This window comes from Accipiter gentilis, chromosome 19, assembly GCF_929443795.1.
Source record: "Accipiter gentilis chromosome 19, bAccGen1.1, whole genome shotgun sequence".
NCBI classification, from domain to species: domain Eukaryota; kingdom Metazoa; phylum Chordata; class Aves; order Accipitriformes; family Accipitridae; genus Astur; species Astur gentilis.
In genome coordinates this window covers 14,449,621-14,477,306 of record NC_064898.1, presented here as the reverse complement: position 1 = coordinate 14,477,306, position 27,686 = coordinate 14,449,621, and the positions used below count along the sequence as shown (strand labels likewise).

Genomic DNA, 27,686 nt, shown 5'->3' with positions numbered 1-27,686 from the left:
ATACAGTAAATATAATTTAACAACTATATAATATATTATATACCAGATTGTATTATTTTTATTAATTACATCATATCATATTATATTATTGGATAAAATGTACTTTACATGATGTAATATCTTTTATATATTTTATATGTAGATATATTATAATAATAATATATACAGGGATAATATAATAATGAATAGTGGGATAATATAATAGTGGTTATGTAATACAACAATATATTATATATATTATTATATATTGCAAATTATATGTTATTGTTTGTGTAATTATTAAAATTATGCATTATATGTTATAGATTGTAGAAGTGTAATAAGTCTATATTATACATTATATAATTAAATAAAAATATTAATTATAAGTAATCTAGAATATAATGTTAAACAACCTACATTAATGTTGAAAAAACATTTTAGGTTCGCATAAGGTACAAAGTAGCAATGATAAGGGAATTTACAGATATTTGCAGGACACTCTGCCTATCCTCGGTTAATATGTTAAAATTATTTCCATTTGACTCTTAAGAGAAAAAAAAGGGTCTGAAAGGAACAAAAATACTTATAGTAATTTGCTAAAATTGTTAGTGCTTACATTACATCAAAAAGTTGTAAGCATTTTTAGGAGACAGAATTGAGAAAGTAAACTGCAATTGCTACACCATGTGGTAAGGGTGACTTTTGTTCTCACTTACCTGTTCTTTCCCTGAGTAGTGACTATATTAAATCAACAATATCTAAGGACTGGGGCTCATTAAATCTGATGGAGCAACATTTATTGACTGCAGTAATTTTGGATATAACAATGATTTTGTACATGCAAAATCTAATATTATCTTTTGAATTTATGAAATAATACAGAGATTCTTAGCAAAAGCCATTTATCCTCCAAAAGGCTATTCTACTTTCCAATTTTCTCTTTTGTGTTCATAATTTTGGGGCATTGTAATTACTGTTGGCTAGAATACTAAAAAATAAAAATTAGAACTGATTCTCTGTGTACACTTATTCAGGGATTGCATGTTTCAGATTTAAATATATACAGATTTCAACCAGAAAAATGAGAATCTGTTCATAGTTCCTCAATCATATTTAGTATTAATGTCCTCTATATTACTAAAAATCAATCAACATTATCTTTCAAGTTATCTTAATTTCATTACAGTAGCGAGACATACTCCAAATGTCGCTACATTGTAGGGAAGAGGAAGAGGAAGAAAGAGCCCTTCATTTCTAAAAGGAATTTTAATACCAAGGATTGCATGCAAAATATCTCTGTTCATCTCCTTAATGAATTTCTTTGTGCTAGTTTGGAATCATTTTCTTTGAGCATGCAAATATGCACAGTGTGCTTCAAGCAAAGTCAAAGTTATTAAAAACCTGAAATCCTCTTCTTTAATCCCTATTAATAATTGTATAAATGCAGTGTTCTGATAATCCTCAAAAGAGGGTATTAGGGCACATAAATGTCGTAAGATGAAAGCTGCGATCATGAGTTTCTCACACTGTAAAAAACAGCCTCGTGAACTACCTTGAACACAGATTTACTGAATTTTAAACTGGCACTTCATCCCTGTTTCAGCAAGCGTCCTCTGCAGATTTAATGATCAGGAACATCCTCCTGATGCACGCTGGGAGATACGGCTGCAGGGTTCAGACCGCAGCGGACACCGTGTCAGATGAGACAGAGCTGCTTGTTAGGGGTGAGTATGCTCGCGGTGCCACCTGAAAATGCAATCACCAGAAACTATTGTACCAGGGAATTAAAATATGTAGGCTTCGGGGACATCTGTGCTATGCATTATTCAGATTTTATACCATTGAAAACATTTGTGACTAACCTACTGTCTTTGAAAGCACTTTTACCATAAACTGACCTGCAGACATGGCAATGAAAAACGGAAGGCAGTTGGTTAATGGACATACAGTCTGAAGAGAGGCAATAGCACAAAAGGCATCCAGATCAGTTAAAATGTAGATAATTAGCATTCACAGGCCTGTGTAAGGTAGGTATGATGAGCTCTATGCTTTTTTATGTGATGCTTTACACTTCAACTTATTGTCAAGCCATTCTCTCAGGTTTAACAGTTTAGGGATGTTCATTCACTTCCAAAGAGGAGGGACCATGCAGTGTTTTGTAAAATGATAGATATGAACAGTGAACCAACCGCCCCCTAATATGGCAGAGATTTGGGGGTTTTCACACATGGAATTGACACCGCCAAATTTTGACTGCGTCTTTAGACCCAGTCCCGTAATCTGTTGAGTTGCTTTACCTGTCATTTAATGTTCCTGATTATGCACAGGAACATAGAGTCATTGTCCTGCAGGATCCCAGATTATATCTAGGACACCAACCAGCTTACACCAAAGCAGGACATTAGCACCATATGTGTGTTCCGTTAAGCAGAGTATTTCTGCCTTCTGCACTACTTGTGTGTCTGTGCACGCACATGTGTGTTCAGTGCCTGATGGGACTTGAGCACTTACACTCCACTTACTGGCATTACAACCACTGGGTCCTCCAATGTCAAGATAGATGGATGCCTGCTAGGTAGCACAGCTGGGTAGCCTTACTATGGTTTATACATTTTTTGAAAGAATAAATCAAGGTAGATATTTTATTATCATTTGAAAAACTGCAGATAAAAAAAAAAATCAAAACTATTTAGAGATTATAATCTTTCAAAGTACTTATTCTACCACATTGCACCACATATTTAGATTTGATATGTTCGTATCCATCACTTTCAGGACAAATAGATGCTTTAAATGATAAAGAATGTTTCTGGCTGACTGCAGGGCTCTTCACATTTTGATGAAAGTAGCTGTTAAATATTTCCATAAAGTCACTTTGAGGACCATCAGATTTCTATGAGCTATGGCACTATTGGGATGGTGGTATTCAGTTGCTTCAACACAGACATGTAATGCCATTTGAGCTGCCTTATGAAATCTGATTCATCCTTGTGGCTTACGCAAGACCTTATGTGTTACCTTTACCTCTCTCAGACAGGAGCTGGAGGCTCTGTGGATAGGCAAGGCAATCTCAACTTTAATGCCATTGAACTTATTAGTGACAATAATCTCTTAGTTTACTATTCTCCAGGACACTGCAGACAGGCTACAAAATTATTTTTTTAAGTATAGCGGTTATATAAATGAGTTTATTGCATCTGTGTAGAAAATAAATGCTTCTCTGAGTAAGAGGTTTGAGATGAAAAAAAAAAAAAAGGGGGCGTTGTAAGCAGTATCAGAATGTATACATGTGGGTGTCTCATTACCATACCACCTTGCTGATGAAATGTAAACTATGACTGCTTTATAATGGAATTTAAATTCAAATATATTTGAATTTACGCTTACAACGTTCTCCTGTTCTTGTTTCTACAATTGGATAATTATAGGATACAGTAAGAAATGTTCCCATTGCTTTCACAAAATGCTTTATACTGTGTGACTGCTTTTGTCCTGATGTAAAATTCAGTTTTCATGAAATTATAGGACATGGTTGGTTTGTTGAAGTAGTTAATTTCCTTAAGATATCTGTAAAACTTATGCAAATGAAGGCAATAAGATCCTACAGTGACAGTATTTCTTTTGCCAAAAAATGTAGGATGGCTTTGTTTTGTATTGCAGAAAATGTTTAAAGCTTATTCAGTGCAAAGTTGTTAATGATTATCCTTTATAGACTTCAGCATTTCAAAAATCCAAAATATTCAGGAGAATCTAATCTATTTCTCCTTATACTGTTACAGGCATTACATTTTCATTTCAGTATCTTTAACTCTTTTTTCTCCCCCTAGTTCAGTTTATAGAGTGCACTCAGTGGTCTGCAATTTGACACTGATGATCCCAAATTGCAGCTCCTTTCAAACTTCTTTAGGTTTAGCATTTGGACATACTGGACATTGCTTAGGAGAAGAGACCAGCAGCAACAGATGTTTCAATAAATATTTGAGTAAACTCTGAAGAATCCCACCTGACAGAGGAAGTCATCATCTATGAAGAAAACCCATTACTGCCACCATGCAGTAAAGTCTGAAATCCAAAGCTATATTACACTTTATTTCCAGTATAGTTTCTAGGTAAAATAATTTCATTTAATGCATATTACAAAATATCTTTGTGTTTTAAATGTTACAGCCCATGGCCAAACTGAGATAGCAGAAGCTTTGTTATGAACTCTTAGAAGTACCAATATAAGCAAAGTTCCAGCACATCCTTGTTCTCACCTTATTCTCTCTCCTTTTACCTCTGCAGAGAATGCCAGACTTGAATGCTGATAATATCATACCAGCATACAACAGTTATATTGTAAGATTCATCTGGTTTTTTTTTAATATATCATTGTAATTTTTACCCCAAAAAATATTCTGCTTACACCATTTCTACAGGAAATAAATTGGGCATACAGAATAAATTAAATCTAAATCATCTAATTTTCTTTCCTTTAGATATTCATGTATATCAGAATTATTGCTGTTAACAAAATGACTAAATGTATACCAAATTATGTATTCAACTGGTGCATTATTTTTAAGTCAAAGGACAGTTTTCCAGAACTTTATTACAAGTGGCTTGGAAGACAGCTATACCTTGCTGCAGCCTCTCCAGATGGAGGAAAGAGAAACAAATTCTTTGCAGACTCCTATTGCTCATAAGTAACACGCTGGTCTTCAACAGGCAGACATTCACCACTGCATTTCCAAGCAATTGCAATGTCTCAGTATCATTTATTGTGAAGAAAGCATGGAGTATTCTTAAACCATAATTATTTTTTTTTAAACCATTCTTCATAATTGCTCTATTGGAAGATCCCTTGAATATATGCCAGGGAACTGTCACTATTTTTGCCCTTGTTCTTCTTTGTTCTGTATTATACAGTAGAAGTTAAGTTCCAAAAATGTCACCAGTGAAAGACAATCTTAAGAACAGATAATGAATAGTGCCAAGTAAATCTCAATTCTTTTGAGTCTACTTACAAGAAGGTAATTAATGGTGCAAGAAGATTTCTGAATTTACTACATATGTACGAAAGTGTGTGTGTGAGCAACAAAAGAAATCAAGATAGCAGCAAGGTGCTATTCTGCAACTTTCTACAATGGGTTATAGATTTTTTTTTTAAACCATTTTTAAACCATTTTCAAATTCACTACCTCACAGTTCTTGATTTTAGGTAAGTTGCAGTGAAATACATGTCTAATATTATTTCCATAATGATTTTTAGCTAGTGCATCTCTTTCAGGAACACTTCAAAACTATATATGAAGATATTATAGATCATGTTTGGCCAAAACCAAGATTCAAGTCCCATCAGCACCTACTACTCAAAGCAAACCTAAATACTTTACTAAGTGCTTTGAAAATGTGATTAAATTATGGATATTAAAGTAAGAAACAACTCTTTAGTGGTCCCTAGTAATTTCTCTGCTCCTTAAATGCTTTTTTCCCAGCCCAAGTTATTTATTTTTCCCTTCCTATTTCATTTTTCTCATGCTACCAATAATGAGGATTTCATTAGGAGGAGATGTTCTGCTGGTAGCTGGACCTGTCAGGCAATCCATTAGCTTTCCAACTTAAGTGTCTTGCATTTTAATCTTGGAATAGGTTGTGAATGAGAAGTACTTCAGTAGTCTCATGCTAGTCAACAGTAACCTTCAGAGGTCTACTGTCCTGACATACCTGACATCATCTGTTTATATTCAGGTAGGCTACTACCTAACATGCAAAAGCATTTCCTCTCCAAAATATGGTTCTACAAAATTCTCTGCAATTCATCATCAAGAGTTTTTCTTATTATTATGCACCTGAATAAGTAAGTCATGATCTTATGTTCATCCATCCGAGATCCACCATCCCCTCTAGTCAAACACCTTAATGCTGTGGAAGTCCCCAGAGGGGTCCTTTACCATCTGAATACGGGGAGGATGAGAGAGAGGATTCAGCTCAAAGGCAAGGACTGATTTAAGGCAGAATAGGGGATGCCAACTTCTTACAGCTTAGCTCGGTAACTGCAGTGCTCATCTACAAGGTAGGATATCTCTTTTTAGCTGTCTCAGACCCAGGCTCAGAATCACACTTGTCTCTCCTCAAGAACATGCCATCCCTGAAGGCAGTAGATTAAGTGGCATCAAGATGTGTTCAACCCCCTTTCTGAGGCAGAGAAACCAGGAGTACAGAAGTCAGGAGACAAACAAATGAGAGCTTGACTGTGTAAGGCACAATTTAGGGTATCTTCAGCAACTCAAATATTTGCTTCTTTCATTTAGTTGGCTGCTGCCCCAAAAATGAACATAGACCTCAGGGGAACCATTGCCAACAGCTTAAGGCAGTACACTGAAGTGTGTATTGGGAAAGGGAAAAGCTAAATAACAGGCATGCGCCCTCTGCACCGGACTTGCCCTCCAGCAGGGCAATGAGGCAGGTAGTGGTAACACCTTCAGTGTCACTGCAAGATTTTCTGGAAGACAGTCATCAGAGCCCTTAGCAGCAGAAGAAGGCATATAGGGCAGGCTGATACAGCTCAAGGACATCCAGAAGAGAAAACAGCTTTTCACATTAAGTGGTAACTATTCTGGCACCAGGCCTGCACAAATGTGCCGCTTCAGAGGAATCCCGTAACAGGAATTATGTATGTCTGATGGTCAAAGAAATAGTTTTAGTGGAGTGAATGAATACAACAAAAATCACAGCTATGGACTTACATTCCTGACACCCAAGTCATTGCCTGATTTCACTTCATTTATGCCTTCTGTTGTTTGCTCACTCGAGGAAAATATGTGCAGAATAGCTGTTTGCCATGCAAACAAGGATGTTTACAGGAGAATATAGATATTTGCTATACAGTCAACAAATGTTTTCCCCAGCACATGAAGTCATCAGCCATTTACGAAGCAGAAGTGATTTATCATTTTTATGAATGTCAATACTGTTCTTGACATCAGCCCAAGAATAGTTTTCCCATGTCACATGCTTTGTCTGGCTACCAGCCTTTATTTATCCACCCAGATCTTCAAGTTTCAGTGAATATTAAGTAGCAGAGAAGCAGAATAGCAGAATGTTTCAGCTTGGCTGGTTTTCCATCTATCCCTGGTACACCAGAAGTTGAGCTGTCTCTATACTGATTTTTCACAAAGAAGTGATTACCAAAACATAAGGCTCTAATACAGGATAAATATGCACGTCATGTTCTGACACTAATGATATGATCACAAACACGGTTACCAAGCACCCAAGTACCAGCCAGGAGACCTGCATCTCACAGATGTCTCCGGTGATCTTGTAGCCAGCAATGTGTCAGGTTTCCTCAAGACAATACCTGCTTGGTGAGTTAATTTGGTTTTTAAAGCCTGTCCTCCAAAAAGGGCTTATATTCTTATTTCCCCATTATGCTGTAGAAATTCAAAGCAATCTGTGCATTCATATTTTCATTATAAAGGATGTCTTCATGACCCTGTGCTTCCACCATGATTCACTGTAGAGACATTTAAAACACCAAATACTTCTGTCATAAAAAAGGTTGACACTGTGAAGGGCTAACCTTAATTACCTTACGTTGGTCCAATCAACTCCATTTAAAAAGGTCAACAGTGGTTTTCACTTAGTATGTATTTAATTCATCAGTACAAAATCTGTTACTCATAGACGGGGAGGTTTTGAAGAACACCAGCAGAACTTATAGCTAAGAGCAGAAGGCTACTTCTTACATTCAATTCTGGCAAAAAAAAAAAAAAAAAAAAAAAAGTATCCCTTTGCTCTTTAAAGTTTCTAATGAACTCATTTAAAGCATTGTTTTGCCAAAGGCTGCAATAAGTAAAAGCTTGAGTAAAAAACCTCCTATCAAAACTACTTATTGTATATTCCTTGCTCTTTCTTCTGCAAGTTTGGAGGGTTTGCTTAGAAAAGCATCTGTACAGATCAGCAAAGAAAAATAGTAGGAGTTGGGAATGTCACACAGGAGTCTGACATGCTTTCACAAAGATCAGTGTGAGGCTCCCTATAGTTTGTTAAGAGTAGAGTTCCCTGTCACCTGCACTGAGGTGAGTAATACTCCAAGTGCAGCAGCAGTTTCCGAAAACACCAGGAAGTTTCTTGCAGATTAGAGAATCACTGCAAAATTTACCATGATGCTATTACCTGATGTGGATAAGGACAATGCTTCAAACATTTAGAACTGAGCAAGTGATTTTTTCTATATATACCTCTATATTGTTAGCAATGATAGTGACACCACAAACACCAGTGTAGGTTATTTTTCACAGTTATCCCTTTCTTGCATCATCTGTTTTTAGGATCATCATGATGCATTATTTCTTTTTAGGATCATCATGACTGAGTTAGAAATACAAGGTTGGAAGTTAAAGGATTTTTTTACATCTGTAAAAGCTTCAATGCCTAATCCACGGTACCAAGTCTCCAGTATTTTAATATTTATTTAATAAATGAAAGCTTTTTATCATAATAAACTAGTGGTTTCAGTAATTTTAACTTGACAAATAAATTCTATCACTTAAGTCCTATTTGTAAATTACTCTTGCAAAGCTGGTTTACAATACATTATACCCAAGAGAGTAAGTAGCATTGATTGCAAACCACTCAGATGCTGGATGCTGCATTACACGTTGCCTTACAAAAGTATATGGAGCAACCAGCTCATCTCGATTACCAAACTTTCTTTCACATTGCTCCACTTACTTGTTCTAGATATCTGGTTTTGCAAAGGAGCAAAGGGTACTAGTCCCAAAATGACTTATTTGATGTTTAACTTTCTGCAATTGAAACAGTGTAAACTGTAACCTGTAGCAACAGATGACGCTACAAGGTAACTAAGTCTTGGATTGCATAGCAAAGAACAATACAAGTAGCTCTTTGCAAAGGAACTACAGTAATGCAATAGCCAGGCAAGTTTGCTCAATTTTTTAAATTGAGGTGCTAACTAACAAAAAGTGCCATCTGGAACAAAAAGAGGTCAAATAAATAAAATGCAGAAAATTTTATGAGTGTTTCTTTGTATTCATCAATGATGATGTAAAAGATTGTTTCAACACATCTAGTACTTTTAGTATTTCATATATCTACATAAAAATATTTTATATATTACAAATATATTCTATAATATGATTTAGGAGAAACCAAAGACAAATAATTTATTGGTCTTAGTCTTATTACCGATAGAATTGTGCTCTCTAAGAATTAATAGAGTTAATTTTGTTTCCAGTACTATCTCATTGGTCTCTACTTAAGGATTTTAGTAGATTTAGATGTCAGATATTTTCTGGGTATTTTAGTAATAGTTTGTTCACTGTTTTTTGCTTTTATTATCCTTTTCACTCTTACTGCTTAAAACATGTTTTCTATTGTTATGGATGTCAATAGACATTGTGCTTTTCTAGAGGAAGAAAAAAATAATGTACAGTCTTCTTAATTCTCTGTATCAATGCTGTACACCCTTGGAAACTTATTAGCATATACAAAGCTAAGTAAAATCCTTTGAACTATACAAATATTACTACAACATTCATGGCAGGAAGATTCCTTACAAATAAGATGAAAACCAGCTTTCTTCTACAATGTATAACATATATTGTAAGACTGTGCACGGAAAGCTAACCAAATGCATTGTGCATGCCTACTGTAAGTAAAATGAGCTTTAAGATCAAACAGCTACCTGGAAGCTGTAGGATCTTGAAATGGAGCAGAGAGCAATCCTGTAGTGTGAAGGGATGAAAGCCTTTGTGACTGTGATCTGTGGTTTAAGAGTACAAATTTTGTGGTCTAAAAATAAAAAAGAGGTTAAAGCTATTCATCTTGTAGACTGGCAAAACTACCAATCTAAGCAAGAAATTCACTCACATGATATATTTTTGGAGAAGTAATGTTTCCTCTGAACTCCGCTGACCTGGAGCAAATATAACGCAGGAACTGCTGGTTAGGTTGACCACGCTGCTCCTTTCAGTTGTGATATTGCCAATAAAACTTAAAGACAAGCACTTGGGTTTAAAGGCCATCAAACACAACATTATTAAATGGAACGTAAACAAGGTCAGCAGATTCTTGCTGGTCCCTGAAATTACATTTGAGCTGTAGCAAAAGCCAGGAAGATGCCCTAAGCACAGACCCCCATTAACTGGACTCACAGAATATGTCCATAATAGTAAACTGCTCCCTAAGGCCAATGGGTACAGTAGAGTTCCCATCCACACAGCTACATTCCCAGTCCCCCTCCCCTCTCAAAACAGGATGAGCACGACAAACTGCCTGTTGGGATCTGCCCCAGCCCATGATAATCCATTAATTGTGTCAAGGCATTGGCTGGGAAACTCATAGTTGCAGAGGGTTGAAATTACGATAGGGACTGCCTGACAACATAATAGCCCATAGAATCACTGCTAGAGTTCATATGTGTGCTGTGGCCCTTTTCAGTATATCAGTGCAACTGAAACGTTTACAGTATTAGAAGATAGTATACTACTATAGATGGAGCGTCAGCCCTTTAACCCACAGACTCCAGACCAAAATATTTCCAGCAATCTGATCTTGTAACAGGACCTTTGTTATATCTCCAATGGTGTGAAAGGGAAAGAGATTCATATCTTTAAAAAGGTTTTTTTAAAGAGTTTTAAAAAAAGATCCTTTGTTCTGTCTAAGAAACTTCTTTACAAACATCAACTTAACTTATATCTATAACTTCAGTCAAAAAAAGTGCCTAGAAACAAGTACAAAAACACAAATCAGATGTGGTGATGTTCACAAACTTCGTGCCTGAAAGAAAGAGACCCATGCACTTCTGGGAGTGCTGGTGCCTGCGCTGTGATTGCAAAGAGTGAAGGAGGCAGCACGGACCAGAACTGGGACAGCTGCAAGTGATGCCCTACAGTGCTAAAGGTAGTCAGCAGGACATCACAATGAATGAGGCATGTCTAAACCTCAGCCTTTTACCCTATTTGGGACCTGCTAGTTATGTCATACACAATGCAATTCATAGGCTACTGGTGCTTTTCTGCCTAAGGTGAAGTTTCAGTTCATGAGTTCATGTTCCCTGAGCTGGCCATACATTTTGTGTCAAGTCACAACTGCCGCTACACAAAGATTCAGCTCAGAAGTTCCAGACTGCAGTCTGACATCTGAGCTCACAAGATTGAGCAGATCTCAAGGTTGCCTTGCCCAAATCCCCTATTTTTAGGCTTGTACAAGGCAGAGAAGTCATCAGGGCAAAGGAGCACAACAGGACATATGTACCACCAAAGGCCTTCTCAGGCAGGACACCAGGGATTTCTCCTGACCCTCATCCCTGGAATGAGTCAAGACTATTTAAGTTGGAACATCGATGTCTTCTCTTTCTTACCTTCCAACCCTGAGTGTAACCTCCCTGTCTATCCTGCTGCTGGTTGGGGTATAACCTCTTCATCTGCCCAAGGCCCTTATGTAGCTACCTTACCAAAATCATTTGGGTACACCACGCGTGGCGGGACTAGGGATATGGATGTATCCACTAAAGCCATAGTGCCTATCGCATTTAGTATACATTGAACTTTGTCTCCATCCTCTTGTCCCCCACCATGTGCAAACACATCATCTGCCATAGGCAGGCACAGCAAAAGGGATTTATGCTGCAACAGTCAAGCTCCTGTTTTATCAAGCACTTTTTCTATTATTCTGTAGTTACTGCTTCTTTCTTTTCCTCTTTCTCTTAACCTCTCATCCCCTTGATGACAAACAAGTACACCTTGTCATTCAAAAAGCAAAAGCTTCAGGTTGAGAAATTTGTGTTTGTGAACTGCTACATATCAGGTTTCTTAGTTGTTTGGTAAAAGTAAGAATTATCCTGGTCAGGCAGCAGTGGAGTAAATCAGTGCACATTCTGGAATTCACAGGAAAGGGCACTGCCTCCCTGAATGACTATGGCTATTATTGGTAATAGTCTTTCAAGAACTCTCACATTAACATTGTACAATGGCAAGTAATCTAAAGGACCCCTCAGGATGATCATTTCAACAATAAAAAGACACATAAAACAAGTTTGCCAAAATGCAGTCACGCATGTCCTGAAATGAAGTGTCAATCTATGGAATTGCTCTGAGAGAAGATAACTGACTAATATCCTTGACGCTGGGTTTCCAGTGCTCCTAGAGCTGCATAAGAGCCTATCGCATCCCCAAATGTCTTCTCTATCAAGGTCGACTGCACTGTAGTGCATTTATGACCATTTTCTGTACAGTTTCCAGAGAAGCATTTGAGCAGACCATGCATTTTTTCCTCAATTGGCTACTCTCAACTAAAAAATTGTTTTAGAGATCCTGAACAATAACACAGCCCTTGGGAGAAAAGCTTCTCTGCATTAGCCATCCGGCTGACACCATGAATGATTACATCCAAGCATAAAATTTAATGAGATTTCTACAAAAATGAGTGACATCTGCATAGCACTCAGGTCCTGGCTAGCTGTCATACATTTGTCATCACTGAGGCTTTTGTCCTTTATTAATCTGCTTTCACGAATGCCTGCTGTTGGAAATGGAAATGCTTTTTAGCAGTCATCCTGCAGACTGTCAGAGCACACATCTCAGAAAGCATAATGACACATTGTCATGCCTAGGAATGCATTTAAAAGGTTTAAAAAACATGAGAGATCTCCAACAACAAATTATATTGAGAATTTAGCAGGAGACATCTGCATAAATATATTTTACATCCCTTAATATAAGAAAGATGCCTGTTCTTTTGCCTGTAATACAGTGGCTAGAAACTCTTTATCAGCATTCGGTGTGCATGGGAAAAATATTGTCGTAGAGGAAAAGTACTAAAATATTTCCCTTTAATTTTGTTTGTGCTTGGGACCATGATAGAATTCTGGGCCTAGGGCTCCAACCCAGTAAAAGCATATGATTGTATCAAGATCCCAGCTTTCTTTTAAACTTTCCCTCATGGCTACAAATAAAAATTTCACTAGTATTTTCCTACATCAACAGATAGCCTGAAACAATAGATGATGGAGATTGAAGATCACCCTATTTTATTAAATTAGCCCCAGGACTTGCTATTCTGAGACGAAGGCATGACCTGGTGCTTCCCATCAAAGAACAGAAAACACTTGGCAGGAAAGCAGGAGTGCAGAGAACACATCTTTCTGCCTGCCATGTTTTCTCCCAGGAAGAAAAGCAAAACCTTTCAACTGCAAATGAAGACAGGACTCCAGAAGGCCAAGAGTCACAAGGTGTCCAAGGGGTGGCACCGTCTTCTCCCAGCACTGTTTGTGATGCGATGAAAGGCACTGACAGCAGCAAAGTCCAGCCTGCTGAGCAGGCAGAGCAAGGGAAGAGGAGAGACTCCCAGCACTGAAGCTGCTCACCACCCATGGAAGTGGAAAACCTTGTTCTTCCTATACCCCAGAGATGCACCCTGGGCTCCAGGGAAGAGGACTGCAGTGTGTTGTGGAGACAATCTTCCTCCATCGTACATCCATAATACTAAACTTTTCTGAATTCCTTCCATTCTTTGACTTGAAGGAACTGAATCCTTTGAATCTCAAACATCAGTCTTTTGTTGTTGTTGTTGCTGTTATTTCTAAATGCCATATTTTTCCAATGTCAATTAGTTGCTTGTACATCATTGCCAAGCAAACAGAGGCAAGTGAATGGCATAAATTGCTTTCTCATTTGAAAGATTCAATGTCTCTTTCACTCTAAAGCTATTGAGCCCAACTGTTGCAAAACTCTGATCATACTGTTGTCATAGTTCATGTAAACATGCTTCTATTGAAGGCATATCAAAGGAAATATAAAGCTGTTTGCAGCTGCAATGGCAAAAAAATCACAGCAACTAAAAATATTTCAGTTAATGGGATTTTTTAGCCTTTGATATTCAGATAGATTTGTTTCTACTCATGGACTAAGGATTCTAGCCAGCAAAAGGTTTGATTGCATGCAATAGCACTAAGATATAATAATGTTGAGCTCAGTATTGCAGAAATCCTGGCTACAACTGCCGCTTCAAATTGAAGCACCAAACCTGAGTGTTTGCCACCCTGATCCACAGGTGCTGAGCTCTGACAGTTCAGCAAGTGGGACCACCAGTCATCACGGCCCATGGGAACAGATATATCCAAAGGACCTGCTCCACTACAGCTCATGATACGTGCAAACAGCACTGAGCTCCAGCAAAAGTGTAGTAGCAATTGCTTTCTATTAATAAAGTTGTTTCTCTCATCACGCTTCCTGCAGTTTCATTTTGGGAGAAAGTGTCCAGTAGTGCATTTCTGATTTCACAGTCCTCCATGTGTGCAGGAGCAGAAGCAAAACTTCAACATTCAAAAACAGGAGGATGGAAAAGAATCAGAAGGCTCTTGGATTCCAAGAAAATTCAGACTTGTCTTAAATAACTATAGCTATTAATAATATTAATATTTTACAAAAGTATTAAGTCCTGTCCTTCAGGATTTATATAAGCTTTTGAGTATAATAAACCACAAGAGAGAAGTTTATTCTGCATTTACCCGTGACAGAGATGCACATTTTCCCCTAAACATCTGGTTACAGCAACTGTGGAATAGGTTCCTGAAGCAGGAGAACTTTGCCTCTGATTTGTTTTGGCAAGTGCAAATGGACAATGTTTTCAAACGCAAGTAACGTCAGTATCAGGAAGAATTAAAGAATAACATTGCGGGTGGGGGTGGGAACTTATAGCCATATTTTTCTTTGCAAAGTCTTGTTTGCTACAAGAGATATCACTTATTGGATCAGTCACATGGCCTATACAAATGGTGATTAGCACGTTCTCATTTGGTGCAGCTAAGTGAAATAAATAATCCTTTCATTTTTGTTTGTTTTTAATGGAACCATAGTAATTATCAGCATGCAAAATATTTGGGTTTGGGTTTTGTTTTGTTTTTAATACCTTTCAATCAAATAGTTAATGGAATTCCAGCATGGTAGTAATCCAAGCAGCTTCCCTGAATGAGTGAATTTGAGTGAAAGGATGAATGCTGTATTCTTGATTCAGTTATTAGTAATACTATTGTTCTTCAAGAAGCACATCCACCTGTGCTTCATATTGATGACTATTTGTCTTTCCTGCTGTCATGTCTCACACAAAGAGAAGATGTGAATGCGACTGTTCAGTCTAGCCTGGATGCTTCTTAAAGTTGCTCTTTTTTTCCTTTAATTTTAGGTTCAGAACAATTATAACGGAGGATTTTTTAATCTGTTTCTATTTCTAGTTCTTCCACTGTCACTCTGACAAGTTAATTGATACTCATCCACACAGCATTTAAAGAGTAGAAACAATCACAATTTACCAGCAGAAATCATGGAAATGAGGTATCTCTGTGAAGTAGTAGTGTGAATTTTAACCCTTGTATTTCATGGATATTGAACTCCACTGGGTCTCTACAGAATGCATCTCCTGTATTATTGATGCTCAACTGCGATGATGGTGTGGTCTGTTTGATTATTCCACTTTATTTCTAGGTCCTCCTGGTCCCCCAGGGGTTGTAATAGTGGAGGAAATTACAGACACCACAGCAACTCTCTCCTGGAGTCCTGGGGCAGACAATCACAGCCCTATCTCCCTCTACAACCTGCAAGCACGCAGTCCATTTTCTCTTGGCTGGCAGACCGTAAAAACAGGTGAGAAAAACTTTCACACAGCACAAGTAGACTGTTCAAAACTCCTGCTCATCACAATAATAACCACCGGCAACTGCAGGAACAGATACTCTTAAGGGAACAATAATAAATTAAAAGCACTGATTTTTTTTTTTTTTCTTTTTTCATTCCTTTCACGTTACTTAGCAACAGCTCTGAAAGGACAACAGAAAGACACCTGCCATGATGCATCTGTGAATAAGCAGAAAGCTCTCCCCTAAATCCTTCAATCTGTGTCTTTTCAGGAGTACCACAGTGCCAAAAACCTAGCTGTGATTTCTAACATATTAGATCCTTGATGTCTATCATTTCTAATGGACGTATTGTATCACAAAGACCACTTGCCATTGAGGCACTGCATGTGGGCTTTAGTTTTCTGAGTGACCTACACATTTCTTTACTGTCTACAGTTCCAGATGTGATAAGTGGTGACATGGAGTCTGCTATGGCTGTTGAACTGAACCCTTGGGTGGAGTATGAGTTCAGAGTTGTAGCAACCAACAAAATTGGGACCGGAGACCCAAGTGCACCATCACGACTGATCAGAACCAATGAAGCAGGTAAGAAGAGGATAAAAAGGTTAATTTTCCAGGACTACCAGAAACAAAAACTATTTTAGTATAATAATAGACCTATTCTCTTTTCCCTGGTACACATCTGTGTGTTCAGTCATCACTGTTCCAGGGTGATATTCTTTGTAATGGGGAGCCAGTTTGGTTTAATTACAGGATTATTGTTTAATTTACAGAAATTTCAAATAAACCCATTCCCTGCTGTCTTACTTCATCTGGGCTTTCTTACTCTTCATCTTACACTTAAGCCATTGCTGCCTGCCCTCTGGCAGACTTCCATTGCTCTTCGATTGTAGGCTGCTTCTCAGTCTCTTCAAACAACTGCTCCCAAGCAGCCTCTCCCCACTTATTCTTCATAACCTCTCTCCTTGAAGGTGCACAGAATTTTTTTCAGCAAGACAGTGAAGCCATGGGAAGCTGCCTAATTTGAAATACCTTGTGCTTTAAGTGTTTCTTTGTCATGCACACTCTACCATGAGCTGTTATTGCACTTAAAGAAATTTCATTATACTTCTAACTGGGATGGTACAGTGGGAGCCCAGGAAAAACTTTTTATATCCTATTTGAAAAACTGCAGTGGTCTCAGAAAGTTTGGAAACCTTGACAGTAACTTGGGCAGAATGAAAGGAGATAAAGAAGGAATGGGAATCTGAGAAAAATCACTGGGCAGCTAGAGAGACATGTTTTGAGAGGCAGAAAGAGATAGAGATAGTGTTTGAAGAAAGCCTCAAAAGAGAACTGCATCTCAGAACACTTTCGGATTTTTCTTCATTCTTCTTTGTTGTTTAGGAGGCCTAGAGAGTTTTGAGTTTGTTTTGATGTTTCTTCAGCTGAATAATTTGTACATAGTTTATTGATCATACAGAATACAAGAGTGAAAATTCAAAGATTCCACTTGAATTTGAAAGTATTACCAATTTTGTGTTTGTAAAAAATCTGCTTGAATACAGCAGTTGTGTTGCACTCTGTCTTCTCATTAAGGGAGATTATAAGAGTTACAAGTGGCAATGCCAAAATGTGTCCGCCTGTCTCACTCTGAAGTAAAATTCTTATCTTTTAAGATATGTTAATCTTGTGCCTCAGCTCCATATGTCACGGGTCCATATATATGCCATTCATAGCAGAACGTTCAGGCTGATTTTCTTAGACAGAACCACAGAATCAACTGAATAATTGGGGCTGGAAGGGATCTCAGGAGGTCTCTGGTCCAGCCTCCTACTCATAGCTGGGTAAACTGGCTTCAGAGCAGGTTGCTCAGGGCTTTGTCCAGTTGAGCCTTCAAAACCTCCAAGGAGGGAGATTGCACATCCTCTCTGGGCAACCTGTGCCAGTCATTAACTAATCTCATTGTGATTTTTCTTTCAATATATCCAGCCAGAACTCCCCCTATTTCAGCTTATGACCACTGCCTCTTGCCCTCCCACCCTGCATCACTATGGAGAGCCCATCTCTGTCCCCTTAGTGACCTCCCTGTAGGCACTGGGAGCTTCTGTTAGGTCCCTCAAAGCCATCTCTGCTCCAGGCTGAACAAGACCAGTTCCTTCAGCCTCTCCCTCTAAGGCAAGTGCTCCAGCCCCACCATCCCAGTGGCCTCCCCTGAACTTGCTCTAGCTGATCAACAGCTTTCTCACTGTGGCACCAAAAATTGGATACACATTTCAGATGAAGTCTAACAAACCTATCTTCAGTTGTAATAAGACTTTTTTTTTTTTTTTCTTCTGCTTTAAATAACTGTGTGGCTGCTAGCTGATATTAAATTTCACTGTACAATCACAGAACTGCACTGAAGTGATTTGATTCCCATTCACTCATGTGGAAGGATGCTTCCTTTCCATCTCTCCCCCTCATCTTCTGCAAGCTCTCCTCATTGTGAAACTTGATAACTTTATAACAGAAGCTTCCACTGATACATACTTTGTTCCATTAAGAAAAGGAGGAAAGGAAAATGAAATAAAAAACACAAGCTACTTTCATCTCAAATGATTTTCAACAAAAAACTTCTTTCGCCACCATTATTCTTTCCTTGATTTTTTACCATATTTCATTGGCAATGAAAACTCTGCTGGACCCAAATATTTGAATGACTTCTCGATTTATTCAGGTGGTACATATCAGAGAGAACACAAACATTCTGCAAAAAGTTATCCTGGAATAGGTTGCACCCCTGGGATTATGTTCTTTCAGATTTGTGAGTATGTACGTTCCCTGTTTTTGAAAGGATGGTTCAGGATTGTAATCGACCAGATGTATTTAAGCTCTGAGTGAATGGTTTTCTCACAAACTAAAGTTTGAAAATGTTAGATTTCATCTAGCTGTCATGGGTTTTAGGTTCCTTCTTCTTCTTCTTCTTTCCCAGTGTTTACCAAACAAAGGCTGTATTTACTAAAACATATTCCTACAACTCTAGTGAAAGTCTTCTTCATGCACATCCATTTTTAATATTCCTTTAGACAATCATTGCAACTTTACCTCTGTAAAAATGAATTGATAAATCATAATAATGATCAGTAAAAAAAAAATGTAGGACAGACAAAGCATGAAGTATGCAGTGCATTTTCACCCAGTGATTTGTATTAATTTCTGGGTAAGTCCACTATAGCTGCCATAGGAAGGAACAGAATCTTTAACTCTGGTAGCAATGATCTGTACTCCAGTACATGGGGCTTCTCCTGATAAAAAGCACTGTAGCTGATAATAATGCAGGTCTTCTTGAATAATAAATCACTAACGTATTAGTTCAAATAGCAAAAAGACCACACTAGATGTTTACTTGCACTTTCAGCTTCCCAGTTCGGAATACCTTCTTGCTACCAGAGTTACAGCTGCACGAATGTCATGTTAGAAGGGACTGTTTTGTAGCATGACATTGAAATCCAGACAGGTGCCAGTAAAACAACTTAAGAGCCTTCAGAGAAACTGAAACTGAATTTATTTGGTGTGCCTGGTTAACACAGCATGGTACAGCGGAAGTCTGTTGCCATTGCCTCAATTTCAAGAGACCTTTCCTTAAGAAAAAGGTTGGTTTCTGTTTCAGTTGTGAATGGTTTCAGGTTTTGTGGGTTGTTTTGTTTGGTTTGGGGTTTTTTTATTAAAAAAAGATAGATGCAGTCTCATATTTTTGTTCTATAGCAGGAGTGAGAAGGCAGAAGTTACAATAAGATATAACTTCCCAATTTGTTAGAACCTGTAAAGAGTTGTAAAGTCAGAACAATAACACAATGGACTCTGCTTTAAACAAAGAACCAAACAAAAAAAAAAAAACCTGTTACACATATAATTCTTTGCAAAATAGCATGCTGCTTATAATTTTTTGGCACTCTTGAACTGCCAGAGGCTTCATGATCTGCTTAATTCAGGCAGCCACTTTTTCCTGATGTCCAGAGCCTGTTTAGCTCTCTCCTCTGAGACACTTTCAGTGACTGTGTGAATTATCACACTTGGTGTAGTTTTTAGGTGCCAAAGTCAAAGAGACAGGAAAGCTAGTAACAGTTTTCATTGGGTTTCATACCTGGTTTTCCAAATTGGCACATTAATATCTATCTTAGTGTAGTACAGTGATCCATTATTTTTCAGAGTCCCTCTATCACTAATTTTTTAACTGAAAACTTCAAGGGAAAATCTCTATTAACATGAGCTCCAGTTCTAATCTCATAGTTCTCAAGACACATATGTGAAAGGACATTATATTTCAGAAAGAACATGGCATCAACCGCTCTATTCATGACCCAGGCAGAATAACCTGGCTATTTGCAGTGATGTTAGATGTGGCCTACAAGTAAGAACAGGCAGGCTGCCCCTGCACTGGGTAAACCTCCAGAAATACCAGTCTCCCAGCAGAAAAGGCAACTGTGGCTCATGCTCAGATGAGAGTTGAGATCCACAAGGCTGAATGACAGCTGTGTAGACAACCCAGAGAGGCAGCAAATGTGTGATTCTGCTTCCATTATTTTATACTTCAGTCTAAATCGGTATCTGAAATTTAATGGCACAAGCTAATTTGACTGGAGACTAAAGTCTTTTTCTCTCCCCATACCTCACTTATTTTATCACTTCTTCCCCAAGATAGTAACAACATTTTATACTAGTCCATTATCTAAAAATACCCCTGGAAACAATAGTTGGGTTGGTGTAAAGAAATCAACAGAATAATAAACAGGTTTCCACTTGCTTTAATTTTCTAATTAAACCCTAATCTTGTTACTTAGTTCATATTTAGTTAACATGATTGCTTTTCATAGCTACTTTCATCGAAATGGATAATACCACAATTTTCTGGCACATCTAACTTATAGCCAGCTGCTGCATTTCTGTCAGTTCTAGCCTTGATACATATTTTACAGGTCCACAAGGTGAAAAGAGCCAATAACATGAATTTAAACATGTCTGGCATTCCACTAAGGCAGTCGGGCATTTGAAGCCTGGGGGCAAAGCATCAATTACATTATCTATTCATGGGGAAACATGGGGAGAGAGAAATTGAGTAGAATCAAAGTTTAACCTGCTAATCATGCATATAAACTTCATTTTATGAGGTAACAATGTAATGCACTCTATTAGTAGCAGATTGTACACAGGCTTTATTTTTAATAAGTCCTTATTTTCCATTAAGTCGCCCTTATTCTCAGCTAGAATTTCTTCATAGCATAACAAGAAATGCCTCTGTCCCAGCAAAAAAAAATTACCTGTCTTAGACTGGCTTTGTTTTCAGGTTTTTGGGTGGGTTTTTGGTTGATGTTGGGGATGGCGTTTTATTTATTTGTGACCTGTATAAAAGAATTTTCGGCTTTTCCCATCATCATAACTATTTTTGCTCTAGAAAAAATTAATAACCTGCTGTATCTGTGACATTTAGTGGTGATTACATGGGCTACTAAAGCCTTTGTAGAAAATGTGCTTTTCCGTAGGAGAAAAACAAAAGGAGAAGAGAAAGCAGACCTTAATCATTGACTGCATGGGTTTATTTAGAACCAATAGGCTACCAACATACAGTATTGCAGCCTCAAACTGACATGCAGTATATATTGACAAAGAATCCCCAGATGTGTGTGCTACTAAAAGACATAACAAAAAAGCTAAGGAACTGGTTCTCTGGCATGTGTGCCACAGCATTTGAGATTTCAGTCCTATATGTGGTGATTTGGAGGCTTTTCAGACTGAGTCCCACAGCCACGCAGGACACTATTATCAGTGAATAGAACTGAATTCTATCTCCTACTAAATTACAAATATTAAAAATGCAGAGGAAATAAGAACGATAGAAATTGAGATCCTGAGACAAGTTGGGGCATCCTTGTTTTCCAATAGTTGAATACAGTGTATCATCTGCTTCTGAGATGCTGGCACATTTTACATTTCATTCCTGAACAGATCAGATGTGAAATGTTTTCCTGGGAGGGTGACAACTTGAGGGCTGGTCTTTCACACAGTGAAAGAGTTTTCAGTTAACATCCCTTTGTTTCCCATTTGTGTACTGCAGGAGACAGATATAGATATAGATATATAAAGGAAAACAACCGAGAAGAAAAAACTACTGAGTGTGTTGTTGCTTTGGTCCTTACATTAGGAAGCTCTGAAAAGCTGGTGACAAAACCTTTCCCCCCCCCCCCCCATACCATTTCCACAGCTAAGCAGAGTTGGTTTTCAAACTGCATCTCTATCTTAAAAGATACAAAAAGCTATAAAAGAAACAAATAACTGCAACTGTACCTTGAGCAAACATTTTCTTAGGGATTAAAACCAAGTTTAATAATTCATCTCCCCCAAAAGCGTTACAATATCAACATTTCGTTTCATTTTGCTTTATTTGACAAGATGTTTCAGATTTTATACAAAAAAATATCCATGTGGAAAATATCTTCATGAATATGGGATTCAAGCAGAGTAAGAAAGATCTTGTGGTTAAAGTATAGAATTGGGATTTGGGAATTCTGGACTCAATTGCTTATCAGAAAACTCTCTGAATTTGGGCAATTCACCTTAGCATTTCTTGCTCTTAAAAACAGGAGATTAGTAAAGCTCTTGCTATTCTTTGTCTTCTCTCTACCTCACCTATTCAGATTGCAAAATTGAAGGGTAGGGACTAAATCTAGCTACATGTTTCTACAGCAATACTAAAATCAATTATAATCTTGGCTGCTAAATACTTTTGTTCTGCACAAAAATTAAGATACACTACAAAATTAAGAAGCTGTAATTTCTCTTCATAATAAACAAAACACACAGAATTGAAAAACAGAATTGACATTTCCTTGAAAAAAAAAGACAAAACAAAAAAAAACCTTTTAAATTACTAACTATTCATTCAATAACATTTTTTAAAATTTCTTTACAAGATTGGAATATTAAAAAGATGAATGAACCATTTTTCAAGTACTTTCAGTTTTTCTAGGTCCAAAGTGACATTTTATTTTCCTCTCTGTAAGGAAAGGAATCCAGAGCTTGAGCAGTTTAAGTTCAGTTCACTCACTGAAGTAAAAATGGAGAGAATTAAAATGATTTTAAACAAAATGTAGTTTTTCTTTATTTTCTTCAGCAAATATGAAATAAAATAATAATTTTGGATTAAAATTAAAAATCTCTGTAAACTCAAAACAAAATATTATTATTTGTCTTTCCAGTTTAAATTTTTCCATTTTTAAAAAAAACAGAAGTAAAATTCACTTTATACTTCTTTTTAAAACACAAATGGCTATTTTTCATTTGTTATAATGTCAAAATGAAAAATTTAGTAATTTTCAATGTTTTCCCCAAAAGTGAGTACCCAAAATCTTTGAATGGGCTCATCTTTACAGTCTACCAGAATCCAGATAGTTCATTTAAAAAAAAAAAAAAAAAAAAGAGAGAGAGAAACAAACAAAACAGAAAATCCATCAGCCATACAGAGTGAAGAAAAAGGAGTTTTTAAAACCCTGAACCAAACCCCTAACTTAAGCACTCTAAAGTACAGAGCAGTTTTCAAAATGGGGGACACAGTGGAATCCTGGAAGTAAAGTTAACATCTACCCCAAATGTTCATGGTTTCATAGCTGTGGCATTACCTACCACTTCCAAAAGCTTTCCTAAACTTTTGATTTAAATATATGGTTTAAAATATATGGGTAGCATTGTCGGCACTTTTCAGCACTTTATAACCACTGCTCCCACACACAAAGCCTTCAGCAACATCAGTTCTGTGCATACATTTTGTCCTAAACAAAACCCACTGCTTTTCATGCATATTTAGCTTATAATGATAAGATACACACGAATTATTAAACAATTGTCTGTGGCTTCATGTATAAGCTTTACCTTTCCGTATCACCTTTTCTTCCTTTATATTTTAAGCATATTGTCAAATGCTTCATAGGATTTCTGAGGGCTACATTCTTCACGCCTGCTTTTAGAGAAAACGTTAAAGGGGTTTTTTGTTTGGTTTAGGGGAGATAAGTTTTATTAGTGTTTCATTTCACTTGCATTTTCAGCATAGCACAGTACTTCCATGAAAGTGGAAAATAATAAGAAACAAATCCTGCTGTTTCTGTTTAAATCAAACTCCCGGCAAAGTAATTTCAAGATTTTTATTTGTTTGCCTTAAGTGAAGGTTTCAACATCAATGTGTGCCAGCATAGACCCATTATTTACTGTGAACTACATCTAGTCACCATGTCTTTCAGAACACAGGTTTTAGTATTATTTGTTGTTCACATTACCAGAATGAAGGAGAGACCTTGCTTTTAACAAAAGAAAAGAAGAGCTGACCTGATCTCAAAGAGCTTGCAGTCTAAGAATAAAACAGGAGAGAACTGAGAATAGGTAGCTGGCAAAGGGGCTAATGAGAAGGCTTTGATCAGAATTACAGACACACGATCAAGCTAAGCGTAGTCGCATTTTATGATCCTAAGGACCAGTTTTAAGCCAAGGAGTGATTAATTTTCCAGTAGGTGACATGGTCTCATCTTCTTGTTAAATGAGGCATATTAGCACAGCAAAGAGATCTTTGCTACTAGTTGGGATGTATTTATTCAGAAGAAACGATACTGAATTTCTCAGCTTTGATAAACACTAAAGAAAAGAGGTCCTCATGTCATTGCGCCCCAGGCACATGGATCCTGTGTCCAGGCGCCAAGTTTAGTCACCATACTTGCATATTTGGTGCAAGTGCATCTCCACGAATGTCATGGCTGAGAATTAACAACTTAAAGATTGGGAAGTCACTAATTGCATGGCAATAAACTTAGTCTACGAGTGAGTAAATTCAGGTATAATACTGATATAAAGGTGATGCTGCTGAAAGGGTTGCTAAAATATAACTTCAGTGCCTGGGAAAAAAATATTTCCTTTTAATAGTTTCCTTCACTTACTCATTTCAAAATGTGCCCCTGTAACTCTGTATAATCTGCTTTGATGCAGTACAGGGGAAATGTTTTCCTTTGACACATTTATTCTTTTAATGGTTATTCATTTGCGAGAGTTACGCTGTGTGAATGTACATTTTAGTTTGGTGCAAAAGAAATTCATTGTTTTAGAAGTTTTATTCTTGTAACGTTTCTTCATTTAAATAGGGCTTCAGTCTGCAAATTTGTTAACAGTAAAACTCTAGAAAGAGGACACTACAGGTTAAATAAGTCCATCATGTTGGATGCTTCAAAGGAGTACAGCACACTCTCTCATCAGTAACATGGCACCAACATAAAAACTTCATTTTTCTTTATAACTTAACCAAAAAATGTCTTAGAAAAGCAAAAGAAAAATGGGTGCCAAACAAGGTTTAAATATGCTCCATTAGAGATGGCATCATAATTTTTGCATGTTAATTAACTGGCAGATTATTCTTCATCTGCATCTTTCCACTGTAGAACATTCATCCCAGTGTTGCACACTGATATCTTTTGGTTTTTTTCAGTCCAGAGGGCAATTCTGTTCCTGAAATGAAAATTTTATTAACTTTTTGCCATGTCAAGATTAGGTCTTAGTTGAAACTAGTTCATCTCTCCAGTCAGTAGAGTCTAAACAATCATCCCCATTGTTTAGACAGTTATCTTTGGATGGGATGAACCACCCCAAAGCTCTGTATTCACTGGAGAAGGAGCCTGGACTACAAGCTCAGTCTGGATACCTGGTTTCCCACTACCTAAAGTTAAGCTGCAAAGCAATTTCATCATCTGATTATACAGAAGTCATGAGCTTTCAGCAGAGAGTAACTATGAGAGATATCATTTAGCTTGTGTGTAGTGGGAAGGAAGGGAGGGAGGGAGAGAGGGAGGAAAAGTCGAAGGCACCATGTTTGCCAGATGAACCCAGCTTTATTGGAGAGACATGTTTTACACATCAGAAATCTCCCCCATCAGTCTGGTAAGAACCACAGATAAAAGGGCTCTTACCTCATTTCCAACACTGTAAATCAGAAGCAATTCATAAGCTTTATGGGTTTGCATCATTTATGAGAAAAAACAGAATTGGGCTTATGTTCTTTAAAGGGGAGTTCAGAGTTCAGAAAAATAACACACAAACAAATCCTGAAATTTTATGTGGACTTCCAGGATCTAGTAAAAAATGCACTTTCATTGAACTTAAGCTCTTAATGATCAACTTGGGAAATAGAGAGGACTGTGTACATTTATTTAAATGTATTTTTCCATGTACAGTTCAAAGGCAAAGTGCTACTCAATAAATAAGCTAAACAGCATGCAATAAGGCCTTAACAGTTAATGCCTCAGAGTACATTTCTACCAATGACCTATGTACTGTTGTAAGGAAGAAAAGAGAAAGGATTATGTCTTAGGACATATTTAATCAAATAAAGAATCCAAGTGTAACCTGCTCATAGTAAATAAATTCAAGACATTAGTCATTTTAGGAGCTTCATTAGAGGCACCAAGTAAGATAAAAGAAATTATACAATTCCAATGAACAATTGAGATTTCTGAAGCTTTACAAAATATGATAACACAATTCACACAGATGATGATATTTATAATTTCTTTTAAAGAATTTCATCAGCTGTTCACATGTGCTTTTAAAGCCATAATGGTGGTCTCAATTTTTAAAGAACTGTCGGTAGTACTGCTTCCAGCATTTTGCGATAAACAATAAAAGGTGTTTAAGGATGGTTACTTTAAAATTTCTGAAAAACGGCTTCTTGGTAAAGCATACAAGAACAGACTTACAAGAACTAAAATGTTCTAAATCACTAATGACCTGGGAAATAGTAAAGACATTATTTATGTCCTAGGATTTTACCTGAATTCTGAAATATCTCAGGTTCCCTGGCATTTGATTTTGAGTTGTCTATTCAAAAAATACAAATGTTGACAAGATAATTCCTGTTTTATCTCTTAGATGAAACATTGAAATTTTGACATAGTGCTTAAGCAGCTTTTTATTCCAATATTATTTTTCTTCTCAGCTTATGCTTTCTTTGAGATTACAAACTTGACTGGAATGCTCTGAAATGAAACTTGAACAAATTTTCTTTATACCATGGAGTGCTATGTTTGTTATTTCTGCTCTGATTTAACAGCCTCATGTCTTCTGCAGCAACTTATTACTATGGGGAAAACTTCAATAACTTGGACATTCTGTTTTGTTTTTTGGTTTTTGTTTTTGTTTTGTTTTTTTCCTTTTTGCTCACAGTTCCAAAGACACCTCCAGGTAATGTAAGTGGCAGAAGTGGAAGGCGACATGAATTAGTAATAGCATGGGAGGTAAGGGACTTTTCTGATTAAAGGTTTTGTTTCATGTTTACTTCTTTGAGGGCAAAGTAAAGAGTACAGTACCGGGGTTTCCTTACAGCAAATCTTGGCAAGACATGAACACAAAATACTGTTCTTTAAATATGTTCTAAAGTTTCAAAGTAATGTGCATTTTCATGTGGTTTGAGTAGAGGGCATTATGGCAGCAGCTACAAAGTTGTGCTAATTCTTAAGCCTTTTCTTCCTGATCTACTGCTTGGGTTGATTTGACTTTTCTGGATCTTATGTAAATACTATACCAGATGAAATAATAGCTAAGGGAAGAGAAGGAAAGCCTTGTAACTTTTTTTAAATTTAAATTAAGAAAGAATTTATTCTTTTTTTTTAAGGATTTCTTTAAAAAGTAAAATTAAAGACCTGAAATAGATCTTTATTTTGAGAAGATATTTGTAATGCAAGATGCAGCACAGATGTATGGCTGTGCCAATGGGCAACTGGAGAAGTGGGAGTTGCTCTCTCTGCTAATCATAGATAACACAGTAGAAGAAAGACTTTTCTTGAAGAGTTTTCAAAACTTCAGATTCATCATGAAGTTTCAGATTCAGAAAAACCAAGAAAAATTCCATCAAATAAAGACATGGCATTTGGGGTTTTAATGAAAAAAGTTTTAGCCTAGCCAACTTGAGGAGATTCAGATGGTAAGAGAAACACAGAATTCTGACTAACTGCTTAAAATGGTAAATTTTAGGACATCTGAAGAGGCTGTCTTCTGTTGACACATCTGCTTTCTCTGACAT

General features: G+C 37.0%; 1 protein-coding gene across 7 annotated transcripts in view; it reads left to right on the top strand.

Moving 5' to 3' along the window:
• Positions 1 to 27,686, top strand: part of CNTN5 (contactin 5) — a 679,382-nt gene that overhangs the window by 623,617 nt on the left and 28,079 nt on the right. For all 7 annotated transcript variants that reach the window (XM_049823513.1, XM_049823512.1, XM_049823515.1 and 4 more), the window contains 4 exons: positions 1,586 to 1,706; positions 15,471 to 15,629; positions 16,058 to 16,207; positions 26,831 to 26,901. In XM_049823513.1, the coding sequence (XP_049679470.1) occupies positions 1,586 to 1,706; positions 15,471 to 15,629; positions 16,058 to 16,207; positions 26,831 to 26,901 (501 nt within the window). The remainder of the gene's footprint in view (positions 1 to 1,585; positions 1,707 to 15,470; positions 15,630 to 16,057; positions 16,208 to 26,830; positions 26,902 to 27,686) is intronic.